General features: G+C 35.7%; 1 protein-coding gene across 17 annotated transcripts in view; it reads left to right on the top strand.

The window, feature by feature from the left end:
• UBR5 (ubiquitin protein ligase E3 component n-recognin 5) overlaps positions 1-21,346 on the top strand; it is an 80,268-nt gene that overhangs the window by 4,523 nt on the left and 54,399 nt on the right. For 14 of the 17 annotated variants that reach the window (XM_087890812.1, XM_034422132.3, XM_087890813.1 and 11 more), the window contains exons 2-7: positions 9,234-9,278; positions 10,101-10,182; positions 10,336-10,412; positions 11,154-11,273; positions 12,834-13,023; positions 14,648-14,807. In XM_087890812.1, coding sequence (XP_087746938.1) covers positions 9,234-9,278; positions 10,101-10,182; positions 10,336-10,412; positions 11,154-11,273; positions 12,834-13,023; positions 14,648-14,807 — 674 coding nt within the window. The remainder of the gene's footprint in view (positions 1-9,233; positions 9,279-10,100; positions 10,183-10,335; positions 10,413-11,153; positions 11,274-12,833; positions 13,024-14,647; positions 14,808-21,346) is intronic. The other 3 variants (XM_087890820.1, XM_087890817.1, XM_034422136.3) reach the window with 1 other exon arrangement.

The raw sequence follows: 21,346 nt of genomic DNA, 5'->3' as shown, positions 1-21,346 counted from the left end.
TGGCCTTGTAGTCATTAAAATGTACATTTTCTTTCCCCCAACTCAAGAATCAGATAATCAGGATTTATTGCTGCTCTCTGTGTTACAGGCATCGTTCTGTAATGCAATTCTCTATTTGGTAATAAAGGCTGTAATTATTTTTTTGATGTATTTTGGAAAAGCATGGAATATTTCAGAAATGCAGTGAAAAAAGAATCCTTGAATTCCTACCCATGTGTGGGGTAGTTGAGAATTTTCCCCATAGACTAAGTGTTATGAATATCTCTTCTGGGAAGGAAACTAGAGCAAGACATTGTAGCATGACAAATTGTAAACTTGTAGATAAGATATTTTGATTGAAGCTGCATAAAATAAAATAATTAGCTTTTGTAAGGAATTTATTATGCATTATTTCTTGAAAATAGTGAATTCCTTAAAAATACTATGAAGCGAGAAATCTTGGTTTCTTCTACTTCTCTTCTTAGATGTGACTAATACGAGTAAATGAAATTGTAATATTTTCCCCTAAATTATACTAATCCCATGATAATAGAAGGCAGGGTTTTTGCAGTTTCCAGACCCTCAGCCATTGGTGGGTGTTATGAGGGATATAATTGCTTACATTGCCCTAAAAGTTTCTCTAAATAAAAACATAATTCCCATTAAAGTAAAATAAAATGTAGCTGTTAAAGACAAGGATTAAAAAAAGATATAACTCAAATCTGGTTTAGTGGTATACCTGCTGAAAAACAAACAGCAAAAGTGGGTAATTAAAAGGTGTAAGAGAATAAAACTGGTTCTTGCCCAGGGCTGAAAATAAGCAGGTAAGGACCAAGTGGATTTTCTTAAAGGTGTTTCCAATTGGAACTACCATAGAACAGTCTGTCCCTCAATGGGTAACTTGCTGAACTTTGGAACAGATCTTTGGAATTGCTCAAGTTACTGGAGTTATCAGGTTATTCATCAGCATGGCCTAAATTTTTCTGGACTTGTGTTTCTTAGCCTAGCTTTCATACAATAGGTTTCTAGAAACTAGACAAATTCTGAATTATTTTTGAAACTCACTACTGGTTCTCTTCTCCCACTCCCATCCTGTTAAGTAGTTATGGGGTGATATTTGAATATTAAAAATAGGAGACTGTCCTGGTAATGATGTTTATCATGTCAGAGTGTACTGGAAGTGAATAATAATAAGAGCGTTTCTTTTTGAATCTTAAATATAGCAATAGACAGCACATTTTTTGTTTCATCAGAGTCATATTCTTGTGAGTTGGTTGTACTTAAAAAAAAGTTCAAGGAATTAAAATATATTAAAAATTGCATTTTTCATGTGGTTATATTAAATGCTTCTCTGTTACTTATTACGGTACTTACTTGCTTTTGTCTACTTTTACTCTAAAATTAATAAGCCCGTAAGGCTAAAATTCGAGCAGTTAATACTCAATTGTCCTGGTAATTATTTTCAAGCAACAAATATTGATTTGGGCTACTATATGTTAGATTTTCTCATTAATAAAAGACCAAATAGATTTGATCCAGTCTACTGCAGCTCAGCGGCTCTTATTTTCCTGTTTTCTAACTTATTTTCATTTACGGTAATATACCAGGCTATTGTGAGATATTCAGAAATGTTTGTATTTATTTTATATTCTCATTTAGCTTATCATTGGCTGAATCAGAAAATGTAAGTTGGACATTGCATGCCTTAACTGAGTAGCTTTGACACTGACCTGGCAGAAATTTGAGAGAATCTCAGAAATCTTGGTTAAATTTGATATTAATGGTTCTTTCATAGTAGCCTCTTTAAATTTTGTGATATGACTTGGTCCAGGGAAAGCCTAAATGTGGTCTCCATTGTATTAATACGTATGTTTATTTATTAGATATTTGAACTGCTGCAAGATAAAAACATCCCAAATGCAACAATATAAAGTAAAAGAGTGAAATCATAAAACATTATTAATTTAATTTAAAATGGTACTCTAATTCCCTTTTGCCGGCTCTGGCATTTATTAAACAATTCTTCAGAAAAATTCTACTTTAACCAGCTTCTGGAAGGCCCACAAGATTGTGGCGATACTTTCTCTGGAGGACTGTTCCATAAAATGGGAAGCCCTTTCCTCTACGTTTTGTAGGTGGTTATAAGTGTCAGCTGTTTTTCCCATGTAGTTCATTGGTTAATTCTGTTTGCCAAGTCATATAAGGCTTTATAGTTTAAAGACAGCACTTAAAATTGCACTATACATGTGTGTGTGTGTGTATATATAGAGAGAGAGACGGAGGGGGAGGGGGAGGGAGACAGAGAGACAGAGACAGAGACAGAGACAGTATATGGGCGTGCGCGCACGGGAGTGTCATGTTTATGTAGGGTATATTGGAGGTGGTGACCTTTTGAGAACTGTATTCAACAAAATTTCATTTTAATGTATGATGGTTAGTGTACATTTAAAGCAGTAGTGGGTTCCACTTACCTTCGCCACTGGTTCAGAACTGTGAACACGTGCACGTGCTCGCTTTGCTCATGCTCAATACTTCTGTGTGTGCACAGAACCTTCTGTACATGCGCAGAGTGTCCATGATGACACCTAGGCAGGTGGACAGAGCTTCCCGCTGTTGCCACTACCGATTCTCTCAAACCGGGGCGAACCGGTAGAAACCTACCACTGATTTAAAGTGACAATAACATTATTCTAAGACTAAGTTGTGCTTAAAAACTTGTTGCCTTATTCAGGGGGCTCTGTGAGTCTGAATGGGAGGAAAAGATTGAAACTAGTAGGACTGAGGAACTGTTAGTCTTGGGACTTCCAGACCTGAGCCTTACCCTCTTTTTGAGTAGAGTAGCATTTTCCCAGATGGGATCCACCCCACCCTGGGTTCCTGCTCAAAGAGCAGGTAGCAATCTTGGCTAGGAGAACCGTTGTGCATATCCATCTTGTGTGCCAATTGCACTCATTCTTAGATCAGGAACTCCTATGTTCTCCACTTACAACCAGTCACTTAACAACCATTCAAAGTTATGATGGTTTCAGAAAGAGTAGTTTATGCCCATATAGCACTTCCAGCTATCATAAAATGTCACACAACTGCATTTTGGATGTTTGGCAGCTGGCTTGTATTTATGACTGGTTGCAGTATCCTATGGTAACAGACTTTTTGTGACAGCAAAAAACATAGTTCTGGGACAATGGATTCATTTAGCAACTGCCATAAAAACAATTGAAAAATCAGGTCTCTATCACATGGCTTCCTTGACTTATGACCATAACTTGTGAAATTTCAGATCCAAATTGTGGTTGTGAGTTGAGGACTATCTGTACTGATTTTTTGGTTGTCTTCCATCTGAATTATTGCAGTGCAGTCTATGGCTGTCCTTGAAGCTTCAGCTGATCCAGAATTTCAGTAGTTACTGGTATGCCTTGATAGGTCTCTGTTTTGCAAGATAACAGTGTTTCCTATTGCAATTCAAAATGCTGGTTGTCATGGACCAGTGCCAAGTTATTTGCAGGATAACCTGTCTCCAGTTATTTCTGCCTGTCTTATGAGATTTGACCGGGTGGGTAGGCTATGTGTCCCTTATACCAAAGAACATTATCTGATGAAGCCCAGGAAACAGGCTTTCTCTATCACTGCATCTACTCTGTGCACTAGGACTAGAAGTGACATGATAGCAGTGTTCCAGTATCTAAGGGAAGACGGGGGCAGTCTATTCTCCAAACCACCTGAAGGCAGGACAAGAAGCAATAGATGGAAATTAATCAAGGAGAAATCCAGCCTAGAAATAAAGAGAAATTTCTTGACAGTGAGAACAATTAATCAGTAGAACGGCTTGCCTTCAGAAGTTGTGAATGAGCCATCATTGGAGGTTTTAAAGAAGATATTGGATAACCATTTGTATGAAGTGGTGTAGGGTTTCCTGCTTGAGCTAGGGGTTGGACTAGAAGACCTCCAAGGTCCTGTCTGTTATTCTCTTACTCTGTGCCAGGCTGCAGCCCATTTGGAACCGGGCCTTGGAAGTGGTGGGCGAGTGCATGCAAAACTGCATTTGTGAAAGTGGCGCATGTGCAAGCAAAACCATCCCCTTTCCCCCCCCCCCTTGCTGTCGTCTCCACTTGTCCGCTGAACTGGAAAGGTTGGGGAATGCTGTTCTATGGAAGAGCATTTCTTCTGACATTCCAATTATGGGGACCTTGCTGGTCTTTTGTAAGGTGCTAAGACTTAGTTCTTCCCCTGGCCAGTGTTCTAGGATGCTGGGTAAGGCTGTCTTCAACAAATAGATCGTGTAGCCTATGAAACATCCAAGCATGAAATATGTTGCTTTAATTGTTTTTGATTATTTATGATTGATTGATATTCATTGTTAACTCCACAGAGTCATAGGGCAAGTGAACAGTCATGTAAGTGGCATAAATAGTAAATAACTCCATCATAAATGTAGTTAAATTCCAATATCTTGTAACTTTATTTTTTCCTCAGTTGAAATTGATTAGATTGATTCAGAGGTCATAAAAATGTGTAAGCTTTTAAGAACTCAAAAGCTCTTTATTCAGTCAGATGAGATAAAAGTAAATTAAAAGGGAGGAGGGGGGAGAGAATGGTTTGTGTTGCAAATTCTGCATAGTAAACCTTAGGCTAGAAAGTTAGTGAAAACAAAAAATAACTTAGATCTGTGATTGTAAAAAAAAGCTTTTTGGAAGGAAGAAATGAACTGGAATTGAAAATATCAGATCCAGTTCACTAGAGAAGACACAGGTGCTTTACTAGGTGGAAAACAAAAATCCTCAGCTAGCATATATAGTACTAAATTTTCCCATCCTAAGGGAAAATCCCTATCCCTTTGATAGCACCTCTGCTGCTTCAGGGTAGTAGATCTTGTAGCTCGGGGAGCAGGATGTTGACAGAGATGTTCAACAACCTGGTCCTGCAGAGACAGCTAGAAGCCGGTATTAGCTTTAGCAGCTTCTCTTGCAAATGGGTGCTTATTTACGTGTAGAACATTCTCACAAAATGTATTTATTTAGTTCTGAGTACATTTGCTGTAACATTCATATTTTTAATTTCGATTCTTCACTTCCTTTTCCTTTAAAAATTATACATGGTTATACAAGTAGCTCTCAGTTTATGACATCAATTATGACCGGAATTGCTATACATTTGTGATAGTTGTATTTTATATTCCAGGAGATGGCGGTAATTGACACCTCAAAGATAAATTTGGGAAAACTTGGTCAAAGCTCAAAATGAATGCAATCTAGAGAAAAAATTGTTATAATAAGTGACATAACTAGTTGGGTGGTAAGAAGGTAAGAGTGTATGGAAAAGGTGATAGATCATTCACAAGGATTGGGAATTGTGGCTTGGAAAGTATTTAGCAAAAAGTCTGTTTCTACTACATGGTTTAAGAATAAGTCCATTTACATGTACTTAAGGCAAAAGAATTAACACAATATCTAGCAGCATGATCAATCTTTTGTTAACGATGAAATAATGAGAGAATCGGTAAGGATGCAAGAGGAATGATTTTGGTATATGGTCTCCTGCTTGAGCCGGTGTTTTGATTAGAAGACCTCCAAAGTCCCTTCCCCTTTGTTATTCTGTATTTTAAATGTGAGATGGATCATTTCTATACAGCATCAAAACTGGATCTTGGGGGTGGGGGGGAAACAGGGAAGAAAAGATAGAAAATGGAATGGAAAATAGATGGAAAGAAAGAGAATATATAAACTGGTTGGACTAGAATAAAGAAATGTTATAGAGTGCCACATAAGCATGAAAATGATGCTTGGGGAAAATGTGGGAGAGAAAAAAATACATGTAAAAGAATGATACAAAAAATCAGAACTAGAAAAAAAAATAATGCATAACTATTGCTGAGAATGTTGACAAAGAGAACAAATATTCAGGAAGGAAAGCATGTCCCAGGACTGACCAGATTGGATCCTACAGAACAAATATTGATATTAAAATAAGCATAAAAAAATGCAGAGCAGTTTGATGGAAATAAAAATTATTTTGGAAGTGAATGAAGAGGGCTAAACAAAGAACTTCAAATAGATGGAATTAAATTTTTAAAAAATAGAAAATGATTTGGGGTGAAAATTAAGGAAATCTTGGAAGCACATGTGAAACTAGAAAACAAATGCAAGTTACGACCACTTGTTCAGCAATCATTCAAAATTACAACAGAGATGAAAGAAAGACTTATGATTGATCCATGAAGTTGCAACTGTTACAGCTTCCCCAGAGTCACCTGATTGCATTCTGGGTGTTGGAGTGCCAAGAAAAATCAATAGGGAAGCTGGCAGAGAAAATTACACTTTTTCTTTTGAGCCCCAATACAGAGTACTAGATCCCAGGATAGCAGCCAGAACTGCCCTCTCTAAGTAATGCAGTCACATAATATTGTGCTTTGCAACTACATCACTTGGCGATGGCAATCTTTGTCATGGTTGCCATTGTAACCCGAGGACTATCTATAAATGAAAACTCAATGGTTAGAAAATTATTTTAAAATGCTAAATGAATATTGAAAAATCCCAGGGATCTCATACTCTGTAGCAATCCTGTCTTCCTACACTCAGTGTTGAGCCTGTGGAACCCGACTGTCCACCTATGGCCTGTGTACCCAGTGCTCACTTGTGGCATTGCTGGCCTACCTGTGCTCTCCAGAGCCCACCCATGCCTCTGCTTGTGACTTGTGGCATTCCTCCACCCTCCCATGACACTCATGCACCTCTCTGTGCTCCTTATCTGGAACTCCCGCCTCTTCCCACTTAGCCCATGTGGTCTTTAGGTTATGACAACAACCAGGACTGCTGGGCTTGCCAATTGCTAAATGATGCAATGACGTGATACCACATTTTCGTCCACAACACTTAGCAACAGCAATCTCGGGCCCAATTGCTGTTGTAACTGAAGGATTACCTATATGATACTATCCAAGGAAAATTCAGTAAATAGAAAGTTCTTTAAATACACTAGTTGAATGTTGAAAATTGGAAAGCTTCCAGATTTAAATGATGTAACTGAAAAACGAAAAATAGAAAACTGGTTTGCTTATGGAATCTCAAGTCTTTTCACTTTCTTTAAATCAACAAATATACAATAAACACAATCGTTCCCATGATTTGTGCGTATGTCGTGTTGAAAATTGGTTGGCGAATACAGTAAGAGTGATATGATGGAACTAGAGCAGGAGTCCCCAACTCCCGGTCCGTGGACCACCCCCGGTCCACAGCATGCCAGAAACGGGGTCATGCAAATAAGCGAAGGCCTATCCATGGGATGCAGGCAGCACACAAAACCATGCTCCCTCTGGTCCCCAGAAAAGCCTTTCTCCACAGAACTGGTCCCTGGTGCCCAAAAGGTTGGAGGCTGCTGAACTAGAGAATGCCCTTTAATAAAGGGAATGCTTAGCAGATGATTTCAGAATTGAGCAGGAAATAAGATTTGGTGGTGCAGTATCACCTTGACTGTTTAATTTAATATATGTAGGGATAAATACATAAAAATGTTTGTGACTTTTGAGATGTTTTAGTCAGGGACATGACTGTATATATGAAGTTTTGATAGTGGCTGAAGCTGTACTGTTGGCTGAGAATCTGAATGATTTGCAGTAATATTCAATTGTATGCCTAGAAAATAATTTATTGAAGACCAAAGTAATTGTGTTTGATGATGAAAATGGAATATATAGTTATAATTTTTCAGCAAGGAGGTTTACCTGGATAAACTGGTATAGAGAGGTACAGTAAAAGTTGCTTGTGTAACTTGATTTTTTGTGTAACCTATTTTTTTCTTATGCCTTAATTTATATGGCTGGCTACCTTGTAATCCTTTTTTATGCTTTGCAGAAAGTTCCTTGCTCTGAAAGGGAATAATTGATGTGTATGTATTTATGTACACTATATAAACATTAATTAGTATGTGTGATTTGTTCTGATTTTGTTACCAGGATACCTGTTAAACTGCAGTTCTGCCTTATACAGGTAGACCTTGACACATGACCTTTCATTCAGCGAACATTCAATATTAAAAACAGACTTTGAAATCATGCTCTAAGTTATGGCTGTTTCCGTGCTCCTGTACTCATGTGATTACAATTCAGGTGCTTGGCAGCCCTGCTGTAATTCCCCTCGCCCAATTATTTCTTCCCGCCCTCCCATCTATACACTTTTGGCTGCCTGCTCCCTGCCTTGTGGGATAGCAAGCAGTCCCTAGAACGGTGTGGCTCTGGGACTATTTTCTATGCCTTGGAAGGTCAGTCTGTCCCAGCAAGCACCAGCATTGGTTCACTCCCCACTTGCCTTCTCTTCCAGTTCACTGCACCAATCATTCATCTTCATGCCCAGCCACTGTGGCTGAAGAAGAAGCACCTGGCTCCCTTTACTGTCTTTCTTTTCAGAACCAGCTTCGCTGGCTAATATTCTACATTTGGCCCTGAGCCTTTTGTTAAGTGGTGCTGTTTTCATAAAGTTGTGCTAACTTCAGAACATCTTCGAAAGGATGCCACAGCTTGCTTTGGATAGCTGGCTTTGGACACCTTTGGAAAATTGTAATGATTATCTGTGATATTAACGACTACAATAGAGAGTTGCAGTCATTGGAATTGTGGTTGCTAAGTGAAGGGGTACAGTGATGTCTTGCTTTATAACCACATCACTTAGAGGCTGAAATCCTGATCTCAATTGTGGTCATAGGTTGAGGATTACTTGTAAGGTTTCTGAAAGCACATAAAATGTGTTTGATTTGGCACAATACTGGATGGCGCAATACTGGAAGAAGGAAGAATTGCCTACTATTGAAGAATGGACATTAAAAGTGGCAAATTTGGCAGAAATGGTGAAAATTTCAGCATATTTGAAAGATCATTCACAAGAAAGATATATATCGGAATGGAGAAGATGGATTGATTATATTCAAAATAAATATCGAACTAAAAAGTATCAAATAGCTTATGAATGAATAGAAAAGTTAAGAGTGTATATTTAGTTAAGTAAAAGGCGAGTTAAAGTGTTGGTGGGGGGGGATAGGAATCCGTAGTTAGTTAGCTTAGCTTAGCATATGATTGTTAATTGTTTTACCCTGTATTTTGTTCTGGGAAGTCCGGGAAAGGGGTAGGGGGGGAAGGAAGGGAGGAGGGGGAAGGGGAAATATTTGAATTTTTTTTTCTTTTTTGTAAAACTTTTCAATAAAAAAAATGTGTTTGATTAATACATGCTTATATTTGCTAAAATATGCATTGTTTTCTCTTACAGGTTAAGAGAAGTTTCAGAAAAGCTCAACAAGTACAACTTAAATAGGTGAGGAATCTTTACTGTTTCAATTCTGAATTTGTAAATTTGATATCTTCAAGCTTATTTTTCTTCTCAGCTACCTAATGGGGTGGGCACTAAGGGATGAAGGAGAAGCAGGTGTGTGTACCCATGTGGCTGTATGTTTGTGTTAAACTCTTCATTGGATTCCAGGCTGACTACAACTTGGAACACAAAGGTTTGGTTTGATTGGTTTCAATAGATCTAAAAATGGACTGCCATAACATGACCTGTAGCCACTGTATCTCAAAATCTTTTTTGTTCTGTATGTGGATATATAGATATCTGTGATACATTGAATTCCTATGTAACAAATGAAATCAGATGTTTGTAAAAAAATAAATATGACTAAACACAAGATGATAGCGATACCCCTTTATTTAAAAATAGGTATTTTCTTCATCAAGTTGTTCAGCTAAAAATATTTATTGGAAGTTCTACTAGAAAAGAAAAAGGGAATAATAAAAAAGCAAGAGAAAGAAAGATACCTAAAGAAGCAATCTTCCTTGTGGCTGTTACAATCATAGCAATTACCAACTCCTCCGTCCTATATTGCATATCATCGTTCCCGTCTTCCAATAAACAAACCTCCTAATCAATAAACCCCAAAATTAGCAGTTTACTTTGATTCGTTTTCAGTGAAGAAACCTTTATAGAGAATTTCCAGAAGTGTCTTTGTTTTTTAAATGTAACAATTGAAAATAAATTTTGAGATAGCAATTCATGTTATAACACATGCTACTTCTTTTATTTCTTAAAGCAAGAGTGTTTCACTCATGGGATTTTTCTTTTTTGCTTCTTCTTTTTCAGCCATCCTCCTTTGAATGTATTGGAACAGGCAACAATTAAACAGTGTGTAGTGGGACCAAATCATGCTGCATTTCTTCTTGAGGTAAATTGCACACATTAGGCTGCAATTAAAATATCCTGGTTGTATAATTAAATTTAGTTGTTCAAGGTTAGACCAACTTAATAATTGCTAAAAAATGTTGTTAATGCAATTTAAGTATAATGTTTAATAGACACTCTGTTTCTTCAATTTTAGGATGGTAGAGTCTGCAGAATTGGCTTTTTAGTTCAGCCAGACAGATTAGAATTGGGTAAACCTGATAACAATGATGGGTAAGAGCTACTTTTGTTCTGATTTGTAACAAGTATCAAATATTTTAATCCACTTTGTTTTTAAACGTTACTCATTTGGATTGTTAACAGAATTGAAAATAAACATGGGATAATTTTAAAAAAATATTTTGATGTACCTTTCTGATGATGATTTTATAGATTGCTAAAATTAGTTCGAACCTATTTGCTTATAAATAATAAAGACATGAATCATAAATGTTAAAAACAATTTATATCCTAACCAACATTGACTGCTGAATTGAATAGTCTTAATAGAACTGAATTGACATTATATTTTCATTTATGATGTTACACTTCTCAGGATATGTTTTCTGAATCCACATTTTTATCCTGAGTTTTTAAAAGGATATAGGAGTATTACATTAATTCAAGTCTGGGATTAAAAGCAAAAGTTTGAAATTTGATTATGTTAATCTATAGTCTAACACATAGTAATTCATTTGAACACATACAGAATAGTTTCACCATGACAGTTAATACTACTTTTGTAATAAAACATTTTCTAATAAAAGAACTGTATTGGCATGCTTTGCATGCTTTTCCTTGGTCCCTGTTAGATTGTCATATCCTTTAGCTAAGTTTGGAAGATTCCCCAAGGGTGTTGCTTAAGCTGGTGTGTTACCAGACTAAGTCCCTGAGAATTTAAACCTGGGATTCCAGGGCTTGTTTTTAACCCATTTGGGATTGTATTGTAACTGATCTACCATCTTTTACTTTCAGTTCAAAGTTGAGCAGTGGCTCAGGGGCAGGAAGGACATCCAGGCCAGGCAGGACTAGTGATTCCCCATGGTTTCTGTCTGGTTCTGAAACTCTGGGCAGACTGGCAGGCAACACCCTTGGGTAAGTTTTGATAGGATTGAGGCTGCAACCTGTTTGTATACCATGGTTATAAAAGTTTACCTTGGTTATGGGTGAATACGCATAACATCATATCCATATGTATGAATATTCCATATTCCAATGCAGCGGTGGTTTAGGTAGTTTTCTTTAAATGCTATTAAGAAAGATTTTATATTTCATCAATATAAACTTAGATTTTGAAGTAATATTTAATCTACAAGTAGTCCTCGGTTTACAACCATTCGTTTAAATACCTTTCAAAGTTATAACGGCACTGAAAACAGTGTCTTACAATTGGTCCTCGAACGTACGACCGTTGCAGTATCCCCCCAGTCACATGATCAAAATTCAGGCGCTTGGCAAGCGGCATGTATTTATGATGATTGCAGAGTTCCAGAGTCATGTGATCGCCATTTGCAACCTTCCCCGCCAATTTCAACAAGCAAAGTCAATGGGGGAAAATGGATTCGTTGAACATCTGTGTTATTTGCTGCAGTAATTCACTCAACAACCGTGGCAAAAAAGCTTATAAAAATCGAGCATGACTTACGTAACCACAGCCTTACTTAACAACAGAAATTCCGGTCCCAATTATAGACATAATTTGCGGGCTACCTGTACTTTATTTTTTAATTATAGGTAGTTTAGATTTTTTTTCATCAATAGCAATAAATATTTTAGATGAATATATGTCCTGCATATTTTTCCATGCAATACCAGTATTAAAAATACACTTGGAAAGCTTTTTAGGAGAAATATTTGAAGATATGTGTTGTTTTGTGTTCTAATTTATTGTTGCTTTTTTTGTTGAATAAAGCTAGCATGATTTATAAATGATTCATGATAGCATTTCTAGTTAGAATTGTAACTAAAATCATTTGAAACACTTATGTTTAACTTCTGTTGTGTTGTTCTAGAATATATCACTCAGTTTTAAAGATAGTGGTTATGAGCAGCTGCTAGTATAGATTTATCTTGCATCTGTTCTGCTAGTAAAAACAATTTAAAATGAATCCTGGCTAACATCAATGTTTTTTTTTAGTTTTTTACTCATAAACATTTTAAAACAGTCACTGATTTTTTAGGGGAAAAAAAAGAATATTCCTGAGATAATGTGAGATTTCTTAATATCTATGCGTAGAAAAATACTTAATGTGATAAAAATTTAAGCATATGTTATATTTAAAGTAATTGTTTTTAAATTATTTGTGGATTGATATTCGGATTGTGAAAGTCAGTGTCACATCTGCATGTGAAAAGTTAATCATATTGTCTGATGGATGGATGGATGTTGTATAGTGTTACTTTGAACAAATTACCTTTGAATCCTTTGAAACAAAAGATTTTCACCCCTAAAGTGAGCCTCGGTGCTCAGAGAAGATATATTGGATAGCAAAGGAAAAAGAATGTGTTGCAGTGTTTCTAATCTTTTGCAAAACTGCAGAGTTAACATGAAATAACAGACTGTCTCATGGAGAGGGAACAGTTTAGTTCAGATATGTGATAACTTTACGAATAATTCAGAAACATTGATCCTTTGCTTTTATTTTTTTTTTCCAGAAGTCGATGGAGCTCTGGTGTGGGAGGAAGTGGGGGAGGATCATCTGGTAGATCATCAGCTGGAGCTAGAGATTCAAGAAGGCAAACACGAGTTATTCGAACTGGACGTGACAGAGGATCTGGTCTACTGGGTAGTCAACCACAACCGGTGATTCCAGCATCTGTTATCCCAGAAGAACTCATTTCACAGGTATGAATCTCGCTTAGGATGAATTATTTAAAATTTCTATGACAAAGAAATTGGTTGTGTCAGGGAATTCCATATTTTTCAGAGTATAAGACACACTCCCCCCCAAGAGGGTGGAAATGTTGGTGCGTCATATACACCGAATACAACCATTTTTGGCCTCCCGAAGCCCCGCCCCACTCATCATGTTTTTTGTGAAAAATGGGCCGATTTTCCACAAAAACAGGGCATTTTTGCTCTCCCCCAACCCCCAGGAGTACTCTGCAGGCCTCCCAAACCCTCTGTGTGCCCCGTTTTTTGCAAAAAGTGTCCGTTTTTGCGAAAAATGGGGCACGCAGTGGGTTTGGGAGACCTGCAGAATGCTCCTGGGGGCTGGGGAGGGCAAAACCCTTTTTTTTTCCTTACTTACCTCTTCGAAATCTTAATGCGTCTTATACACTGGTGCATTTTATAGTCCAAAAAATATGGTAGTTTTAAAACTTGTTCCATAATCTCCCCCTCTCCCTCCCTCATAGAGAGAGGGAGAGAGACTTCAGTTTCTTTTGCCTGCCTGCCATTTTCATTTTGCTTCATATGCAGCATATGCTTATCAGCTGTTCTCCCTCAGTCTGACATCTAATAGTACTGGGCTTGTAAGTTCAAGAACTGATATTTAGTATGGATTGAAATAAGAAATTTCCATTGACAGAATTGGAAACAATTGAAAATTAGACTAGTTGCTGAATATCTTTCAGGGTATGTCTACTAGTTTTGCTTGCCAATAACATAACTTATCACTCAGGCTTTTGAAAATATCTTCTTACTGCAGTATTTCCAGAGATAATTGCTATTGTAATCATACACTCTTGTCATAAAGAGTATATGTATGACAAATCTTCCAAGACAAAGAGGTTTATATCCAGGATTCACAATGGAGCAGGCAGTTGCATGTTTCCCAATTACTTTTACCTCCAAGTCACTGTATAAGTGACTCTTGGGATATTTATAGTGAAAGAGACCATTAAAATTCTTATTGAACATCTTCTTTCCAAAAGCTTGTTGATTTTCTGCAGTCAGCATCTTTACCTTGCCTCTGTAATTCCTCTTGAAAAGAATAGTTGCCATAAAAATAAACTAATGGAAAAGTTGCGTGCACCTTTCTGTTTGGGCGTGTGTGTGCGTGCAGTTTGGGCATTCGGTTTCTAAAATGTTTGCCATCATTGCCCTAGAACTAGACTAAGGAAGAGGGATTTTTTGTTTGATGACTTGACCAGATTCTATATGAAAAGGAGTAAGGGAATCTTCTCATCTTAATCTTCTCCATCTCCATTCTGCTAACTACATGGCTGGGTAGAACTCATTCATTTGGAGAATAACCACAACCAGACATGTTGGAATTTAAGTGGAGAGAGTAGGGATAGGTGGAACTCTCAGGAAGGGATCTGGCAGATTTAAGTTTCTCTTTGCCACAGTTCACTTGCATTTTCTGTTGCACAATTTTAATTGCACTAAGATCTTGTATTTACTTTTTAACCTATTTGTAGCATTCAGTTTAATTTCTCAGGAATATTTTCTTTTTTTGTAAATTGGAATTGTCTTGAGAATCATTTATTCAGCTTAATGTGCGCATGCGTTCTGTTTTGCATAGGCACAAGTTGTTTTACAAGGAAAATCTAGAAGTGTAATTATCAGAGAGCTTCAACGGACAAATCTTGATGTTAATCTTGCGGTGAACAACTTGTTGAGTCGTGATGATGAGGATGGTGACGATGGTGATGATACAGCAAGTGAATCCTACCTTCCTGGAGGTTTGTGTGGGAAATGTTTTCTTATTCCTTTTTAAAAAAATCATTTTAAGCTCTTATAAGTGTTTTGTAGATATTCATTCTGCAATATTTATAAATAATTAACATTCTCTTCTAAAAAATATTGGTGTTTTGGAAGAAAGAACAAAAAGAATAGGTAAGGCAAAATCAGGCCAGCTTTTTATTACTTTTACCATTGGAGTGAATATGTCAAATATGAGGGTTGAAAGGAATCTTAGGATTCAAATAGTCCAAAATACTGCCTAGTGCAGGAAGACGCCACACAGAATCATGAAATGTAAGGGACTCTGGAGGTCATCTGTATTAATGTTCAATTTAAAATTCTGTGTTATAAGAATGTACATATTTTGAGCATCTTAATTGATACAGTTACAGTATACTTTGAAAGGTTTTTATTAAACAATTCATACTGAAACAAGTTTCTAATATTTACAAATAAAAAAAAGTCAAGAAAGAGCCTGAGTAACTTGGTTCAAAAACATGTAACTATTGCATAGATTAATGTTTGGGAGTAAGACAGCATTGAGATGCAATAAATAAACCTACAATTAGTGTTTGTTTTTGTGCCACAGATTATGTATGACTTAGAAATAAATACTTTAACAAAGCACACTGCACGCAAAAATAAATCTTTATATCCTGTTTATTTCTTCACAATTACTTTCTAAAGCAGACTTCTATTGAAATAGAAATTGTTGAGGAAAAGAGATTATACTAAAACAAGAAGCAGGAAGGCACTTTTATATTACTTTTAATAACCAGAGAATTAGCTTAATGTTAATATTTTTAGAATAAATCATTTGCAGTTTAAATATTGTATTTTTGAAAACGAATGGAATAGTAGTTCTGAAGGATAAGAAATGCCTGGGGAAGAAATTAATGTGGTTATGATTAGACAAAGGCTTATTTTCTGTGGTGTAATATTTAGCCATATAAGACTAAATAACCATATGAGACTTGCCTTGAGATTCCCATTGATTAAATAAATAAAAAAATGCACACCTAAATGTATGAATTGCCACTGTGTGAGGTATAGAATGTTACTATTCTACTACTGATTCTACTAACTAGTGGTTTTCTAGTTGATTAATATATTACTTTTGATCAATTATTATATAGGTAGTCCTTAACTTACAACAATTCACTTAGTGACCATTCAAAGTTACAATAGCACCGAAAAGACTGTTTTTCACACACTTTCACACTTCACAACTGTTGCAGCATCCCCATGGTCACGTGATCAAAATTCAGACGCTTAGCAACTGACTCATACTTATGAAGGGTGCAGTGTCCTGGAGTCATGTGATCATCTTTTGTATCCTTCTGACAAGCAAAGTCAGTGGGAAGCCAGATTCACTTAATGACCGTGTTACTAATTTAAGAACTGCAGTGATTCACTTAACAACTGTGATAAGAAAAGTTGTAAAACGGGGTAAAATTCACTTAAGAACTGTCTTGTTTAGCAACAGAAATGCTGGGATTAATTGTGAGAGTCAAGGACTACCTATCATCCATTTCTTACGTTTTCATCCTTATATTTGTTGAAATGTCCCTTTTCTTAGTTTATTAACATCATAATAAGAAATGTAACTTCCAAATTTATTTATTTATTTATAACTCCAGTAGCAGATAGGATTAAAAAACCAACAATATAAAACCCCAGAACCCTCCTCCCTATAGTGGGGACAAACACAATCATATAATCATCAATGCATTTCATAGATGACATATCAATGCTGCTAATAAGCTTTTTTTAAGACTAGTTAGTTTGATTTGTATGGTGTCCTGCATTTCAGCAAGTTGAATGGTAGAACAGATCTTAATTTAAGGCAATTTATTATTTCTCATGCTAGAGATACATAATTTAATGCCTTGGTTGCACATAATTTATTTATGGAATTTTATATACTGCTGTTTTTAAAAAGGAAGTACTAAAAAGCATTTCATAGTTAATATGTTCACATTGGCAGTGGTGTTTTTCAATCTGTTTTTGTTCATTTCAATAAAAGAAAATCAAAGTGATTTTTACAGAGTCACCTCACATATTCTACTAAGCCAAAATAGGCCCCTTTGTGACTTGTCGACTTCAAATCCCATAATTCCTGAGCCAGTCATGCTGGCTCAGGAATCGTGGGAGTTGAAATCCACAGGTTGTAAAAAGGCGATAATTGCCCACTCCTGTACTAAGCTATAAGTGTGTAAAATTAGAAGATTGGAATAAAAATCCTTATGCAAATAAATATAGCTGCTGTAATGATAAACACATCCTTGAGTACCTGCTGATAACTTATGGAAACTATGTGGGGAAAGAAATGTCTGTGCCTCGTTACTCAGGGATAGCACGACATGTCAACAATGGATTCTGGTTTTGGGAGAAACCAGAGAATGAAGCTATTAAGAAACTAATATCAGCCCATATCTTCTTTCTTTAATTTCTTCTTTGTAGATGAAAACGTATACATTTACATATCAGACTACACTTTGCTAAGCTAGTGACAGTTAGTTTGTTAGAGATGCTCACTTACAGAGAAATCTGCAGCTAAGTCAGCCTAACTGACAAAATGCTGTCAATGAAAATGATGATGATTAAATTTATACCCTACTTTTCTGCTTAATATATGACACCTTATAGTAGTAAAACAAAATATGACATTTAAAATGGAATATTACAATCAGTACGGTGAGAACGAGAAATTAAAATCATTTTTGTAGTTTAAAAGCTTTCTGGCTATAAGAGAATTGCCAAAGTTATGTCAATGTCAGAAAATATTTGTGTGAAAAAAATCTATAAAGCTAAGTGAGATAATTTGCTCTTTTAAAAGCAGATGTTAAAAGCCTTGCTGGTTGATTGCTAAGGTTCTCTTGCTTCTCATAAGCATTTCCACAATTCTGCTTTATGGTTATGCCAAGCTGTAATTTTGTTTTGCTTATACAAAACTTTTGAATTCTGACTGCAGTATTCAGTAGCAAATGTGTATGACATCTGAGGCAAAGTAGTAATTTAAGAAAAAACTTTGGAGTAGCTATTTTATTATCATTTAAAAACCCGTTTAAATTCTAAGGCAGTAGTTGTTTGTTTGTTGAATGCTTGTGTTTGGCCCCCTCTTGAGGGTCAAATTTATGGGCAATTTAAGTCTAATCTATCATTAGTCTTATACAGTATTATAATTCTGTTCCTGCTGAATTGACCAATTTTCTTTTCCAGAACATTTTATACTTATAATCAATACTACAGTATAGCTCTATTTGTTACCAAATGGCTTTCAAAATCATATCACTTTAGCAACTGTACTGGGGAGATATTAATATGATTTTCACTTAAATAGCATGTTAAATAATGCATAAGGCAGAGTTAATATTATCCTACAGTACTTTTTTGTTTAGTTTTCACTAAGTAGAATTGAGAAGACATACCTCTCAGATAGATGACGGAGAAAGATTCATTTTCAGTATATTTTATTAAAATTTAGAATTGCTCCTAGTTACAGATCTGGAAGAGAACATTACTTGTCTGAGTCCCTTTGCTAGTGACTCTCCCCTTCAGTTTAAATGTAATAAAAAACTCTTTCTGAAATTCTAAAAACACAAGGGTAGCTGAGCAGCTATGCTATCATACAATTAATTTTTTTTAAAAATGGTAATGCCATATATAAAGGTATAAAGAAATAAAGAGATCAGAACATATCATCTCCTTCAGCCAGAACCCAGATAAACAGAGGTTAACATCAGACAAACAGTCAAGCAGAAAGCAATACCTCGATCAAGGAATTGCCGGGAGGTGAGAAGAGAAGAAAAGAAGAATGGGAAAAGGAGGGGAAGAAAGAAGGGGAAAAGAAGAGTAGGAGAGAGGGTAAGAAAGGGAGGAAGAAGAGAGGAGAGGGGAAAGAGAAGAGGAAGTAGAAAAGGGAAGGAGAGGAGGAATGAGGAAAATAGAAAGAGAAGAGGAAAGAGAAGGGAAGAAGAAAAGGAAAGGTTGTATTAAAATAAAGAAAGGAGATGGTAGAAGAGCAGACCCGAACAACTAAATAGCAAATGGAAGTTAAAGAATAAAATGAATGAATAATGATTAATGATGGACAAAAGACTGTACATTTAAATAAGTTGATAAAAAATAAAAATAAAAAACTTTGATTAAAAAAAAAGACCAAGGAATTGCCAAGGAGAAAACCACACCTCCACCAATATTGCTAGGACAAGTACTGTATATAAACAGTAGGGAGCAATCCCCATACTCACTAGCACTGATGATTGCCTAGTCAGGTAATGAAATTTCTACAAATAAACCACCAAGCTCAGAGAACACCAAGAACTCCACAGCTAAATATTTCTCTTCTATTGAAATGGGGAAATGATCTGGATTCTTAATAATCGTGTATTTGAATCGTAGATATGTACCTATTATACGAAAAAGCTTAAATTTTGGATGAATGTAAAGAAAGAATGCAGTATATGTCTTATTCAGGTTCTTGGTGAGAGTCCAATTTGCCAACTGCTCAAGGAAACTGAATACATACTTCTTAAAATTTTATAAGAATATAGGATCATTAATTAGTTCTCAACATAAATTTGTACAACCTTTTTATAGAGTGAAATATCTTGCCCAGGTATGTAAGATTACAAAGGAAAGCAGTAAAAGGTTGGTTTATTTTTAAATTGTAATAAACATTTTTAGATTATGGTGAATTAATATATATTATATGAATGATAGTCTAGTTTTTATTAAAGTGAATAATTTATGAATTCCATTTGCTTATTTAAAATACTTATATACTAATTACCTTCTTAATAGCTCTGGGCACAAAGACACAGTAAATATATACATTACACTATATTAAAAACAATATATAGAGATGTCTAACTATATTTTAAACAGCACCCTAAAATGTAATAATGGGGGGGGTAGGTACTATTGTCAGATTGTCAGTTCTATAATATGGGTCTGCAATGGGCAAAACAAATTGATTTGAATTTTCAGCTGTGTGTGGTGGGGTTGATATCTTTGATGGAATATCTAACAGATAGAAGAGCAAGACAGTTAAGGGAAGAAACAAGCCCATTAGAGAAAAGGAATGGGGAAGTATGAAAAAGAGACTAGGAATAACTTTGCCTTAATTACACTATGTATAAATTGTATGAGAGAATAACTTTGTTTAGTTTTCAAATTTCTTTTATGTTAGTCTACTAGCATTACAATTTTTTCAGAATTCCACATGGTACCTGTTTCCTGACCTTGTCAGTCTTGTGGAGTGTGACATGACCAAAGAATGCATACATGGCCCTGTGGAAATAGGCATTCTATATTGTGTACCCCAAAGCAATTAGCAAATAGTAAAGCAGTTTCAATGTTAGAGTAATGTGGAAACATAAACAGATAATCTTTAGCATATTTGGTTCTATATTCCAGTCTAGCTGAAATTTCTGCACCACCCCAAGAATTAATCTTGCCTTAAGCTTATCATCCCACAAATAACCAAATCTAGGTTTTCTTCTTCAGGATTTATCAGCTGAAGTTAATGAAAAACCTAATTGCCATAGTTGTTACATGGCTGTCTATCATCTGAACACCCATGGGCTGAAAATGTATTACTTAAGGAGGAATATAGGCCTGTGAAAGAACAGGTTACAATCTCCATCCTGAATCCAGCCTACAGAATCAATGTAACACCATCTTGTCAGAGTTACCACCTTATTCTGCTACACTATATCCAGTGCTTTACAGCCTGGAGATCCACAACAGCTCTGAAGATGTTTAGCACTGAGTTCATAAAAAAAGGAACATTATAATTATATACGTTATAATTATAATTTATCGATATTATTAACAGTATTGAGGGCAAACATTTAGTGAGTTGCCTATCTGTATGCATGTAAAAGTAAAAGCTCCAACTTACATTTGATTACTGGTGACTGCGTGGAAATGATCATATAATTGTCCTGGCAACAATACAGAGTGGTTTGTTATTGCTGCCATCTAGGATTTTTCTGCCCCAACTTCTTAGTCTAGTTTACAACTCTGATATTTCCAGGTACCCACTCATTTAGCTAACTAAATCTGATTCTGCTTAGCAGTTAAGATGATAGAGTTACTGTATTGCTGTAGTATTTTGCCTTGCAGTTTCAAAATGGATAAATCAGACTCCGAGCATGAATGTATAAGAAAAGTAATAGCTCTGAAATGCGATGTTCTAAGATGATTCACAGAGCATTTTAAATAGTTACTGGAAAGCAAGAACCAATAATTCTTGGGGGTGTGTGTCAGTATGAAGGGGGATTGAATTATATATTATTCAGTACTCTGATGAGAAGCTTAAATTAGGAAGAAAGGAACTAAGGTGCTGGAAATTATCCTTTTTTTCATTTAGTAAATATGTGGGATTTATTTTTTTTTTTGAATTAAATGCTAATGGTTAGAGCTTCTTTTGTGAAACTTCACATACCTCTAACCTGTTTTTTAAAAAGTAATTGGTTTTTTCATTAATAAGATATGGAAAAGTAGCTAAGATGCATTTAAAAGCAAATCT

The sequence above is a fragment of the Pantherophis guttatus genome, chromosome 3 (genome assembly GCF_059756535.1).
Source record: "Pantherophis guttatus breed Tessera chromosome 3, ASM5975653v1, whole genome shotgun sequence".
In the NCBI taxonomy this organism is placed as follows: domain Eukaryota; kingdom Metazoa; phylum Chordata; class Lepidosauria; order Squamata; family Colubridae; genus Pantherophis; species Pantherophis guttatus.
The sequence above is the reverse complement of the archived record's forward strand: the minus strand, read 5'-3'. Positions and strand labels throughout refer to the sequence as shown.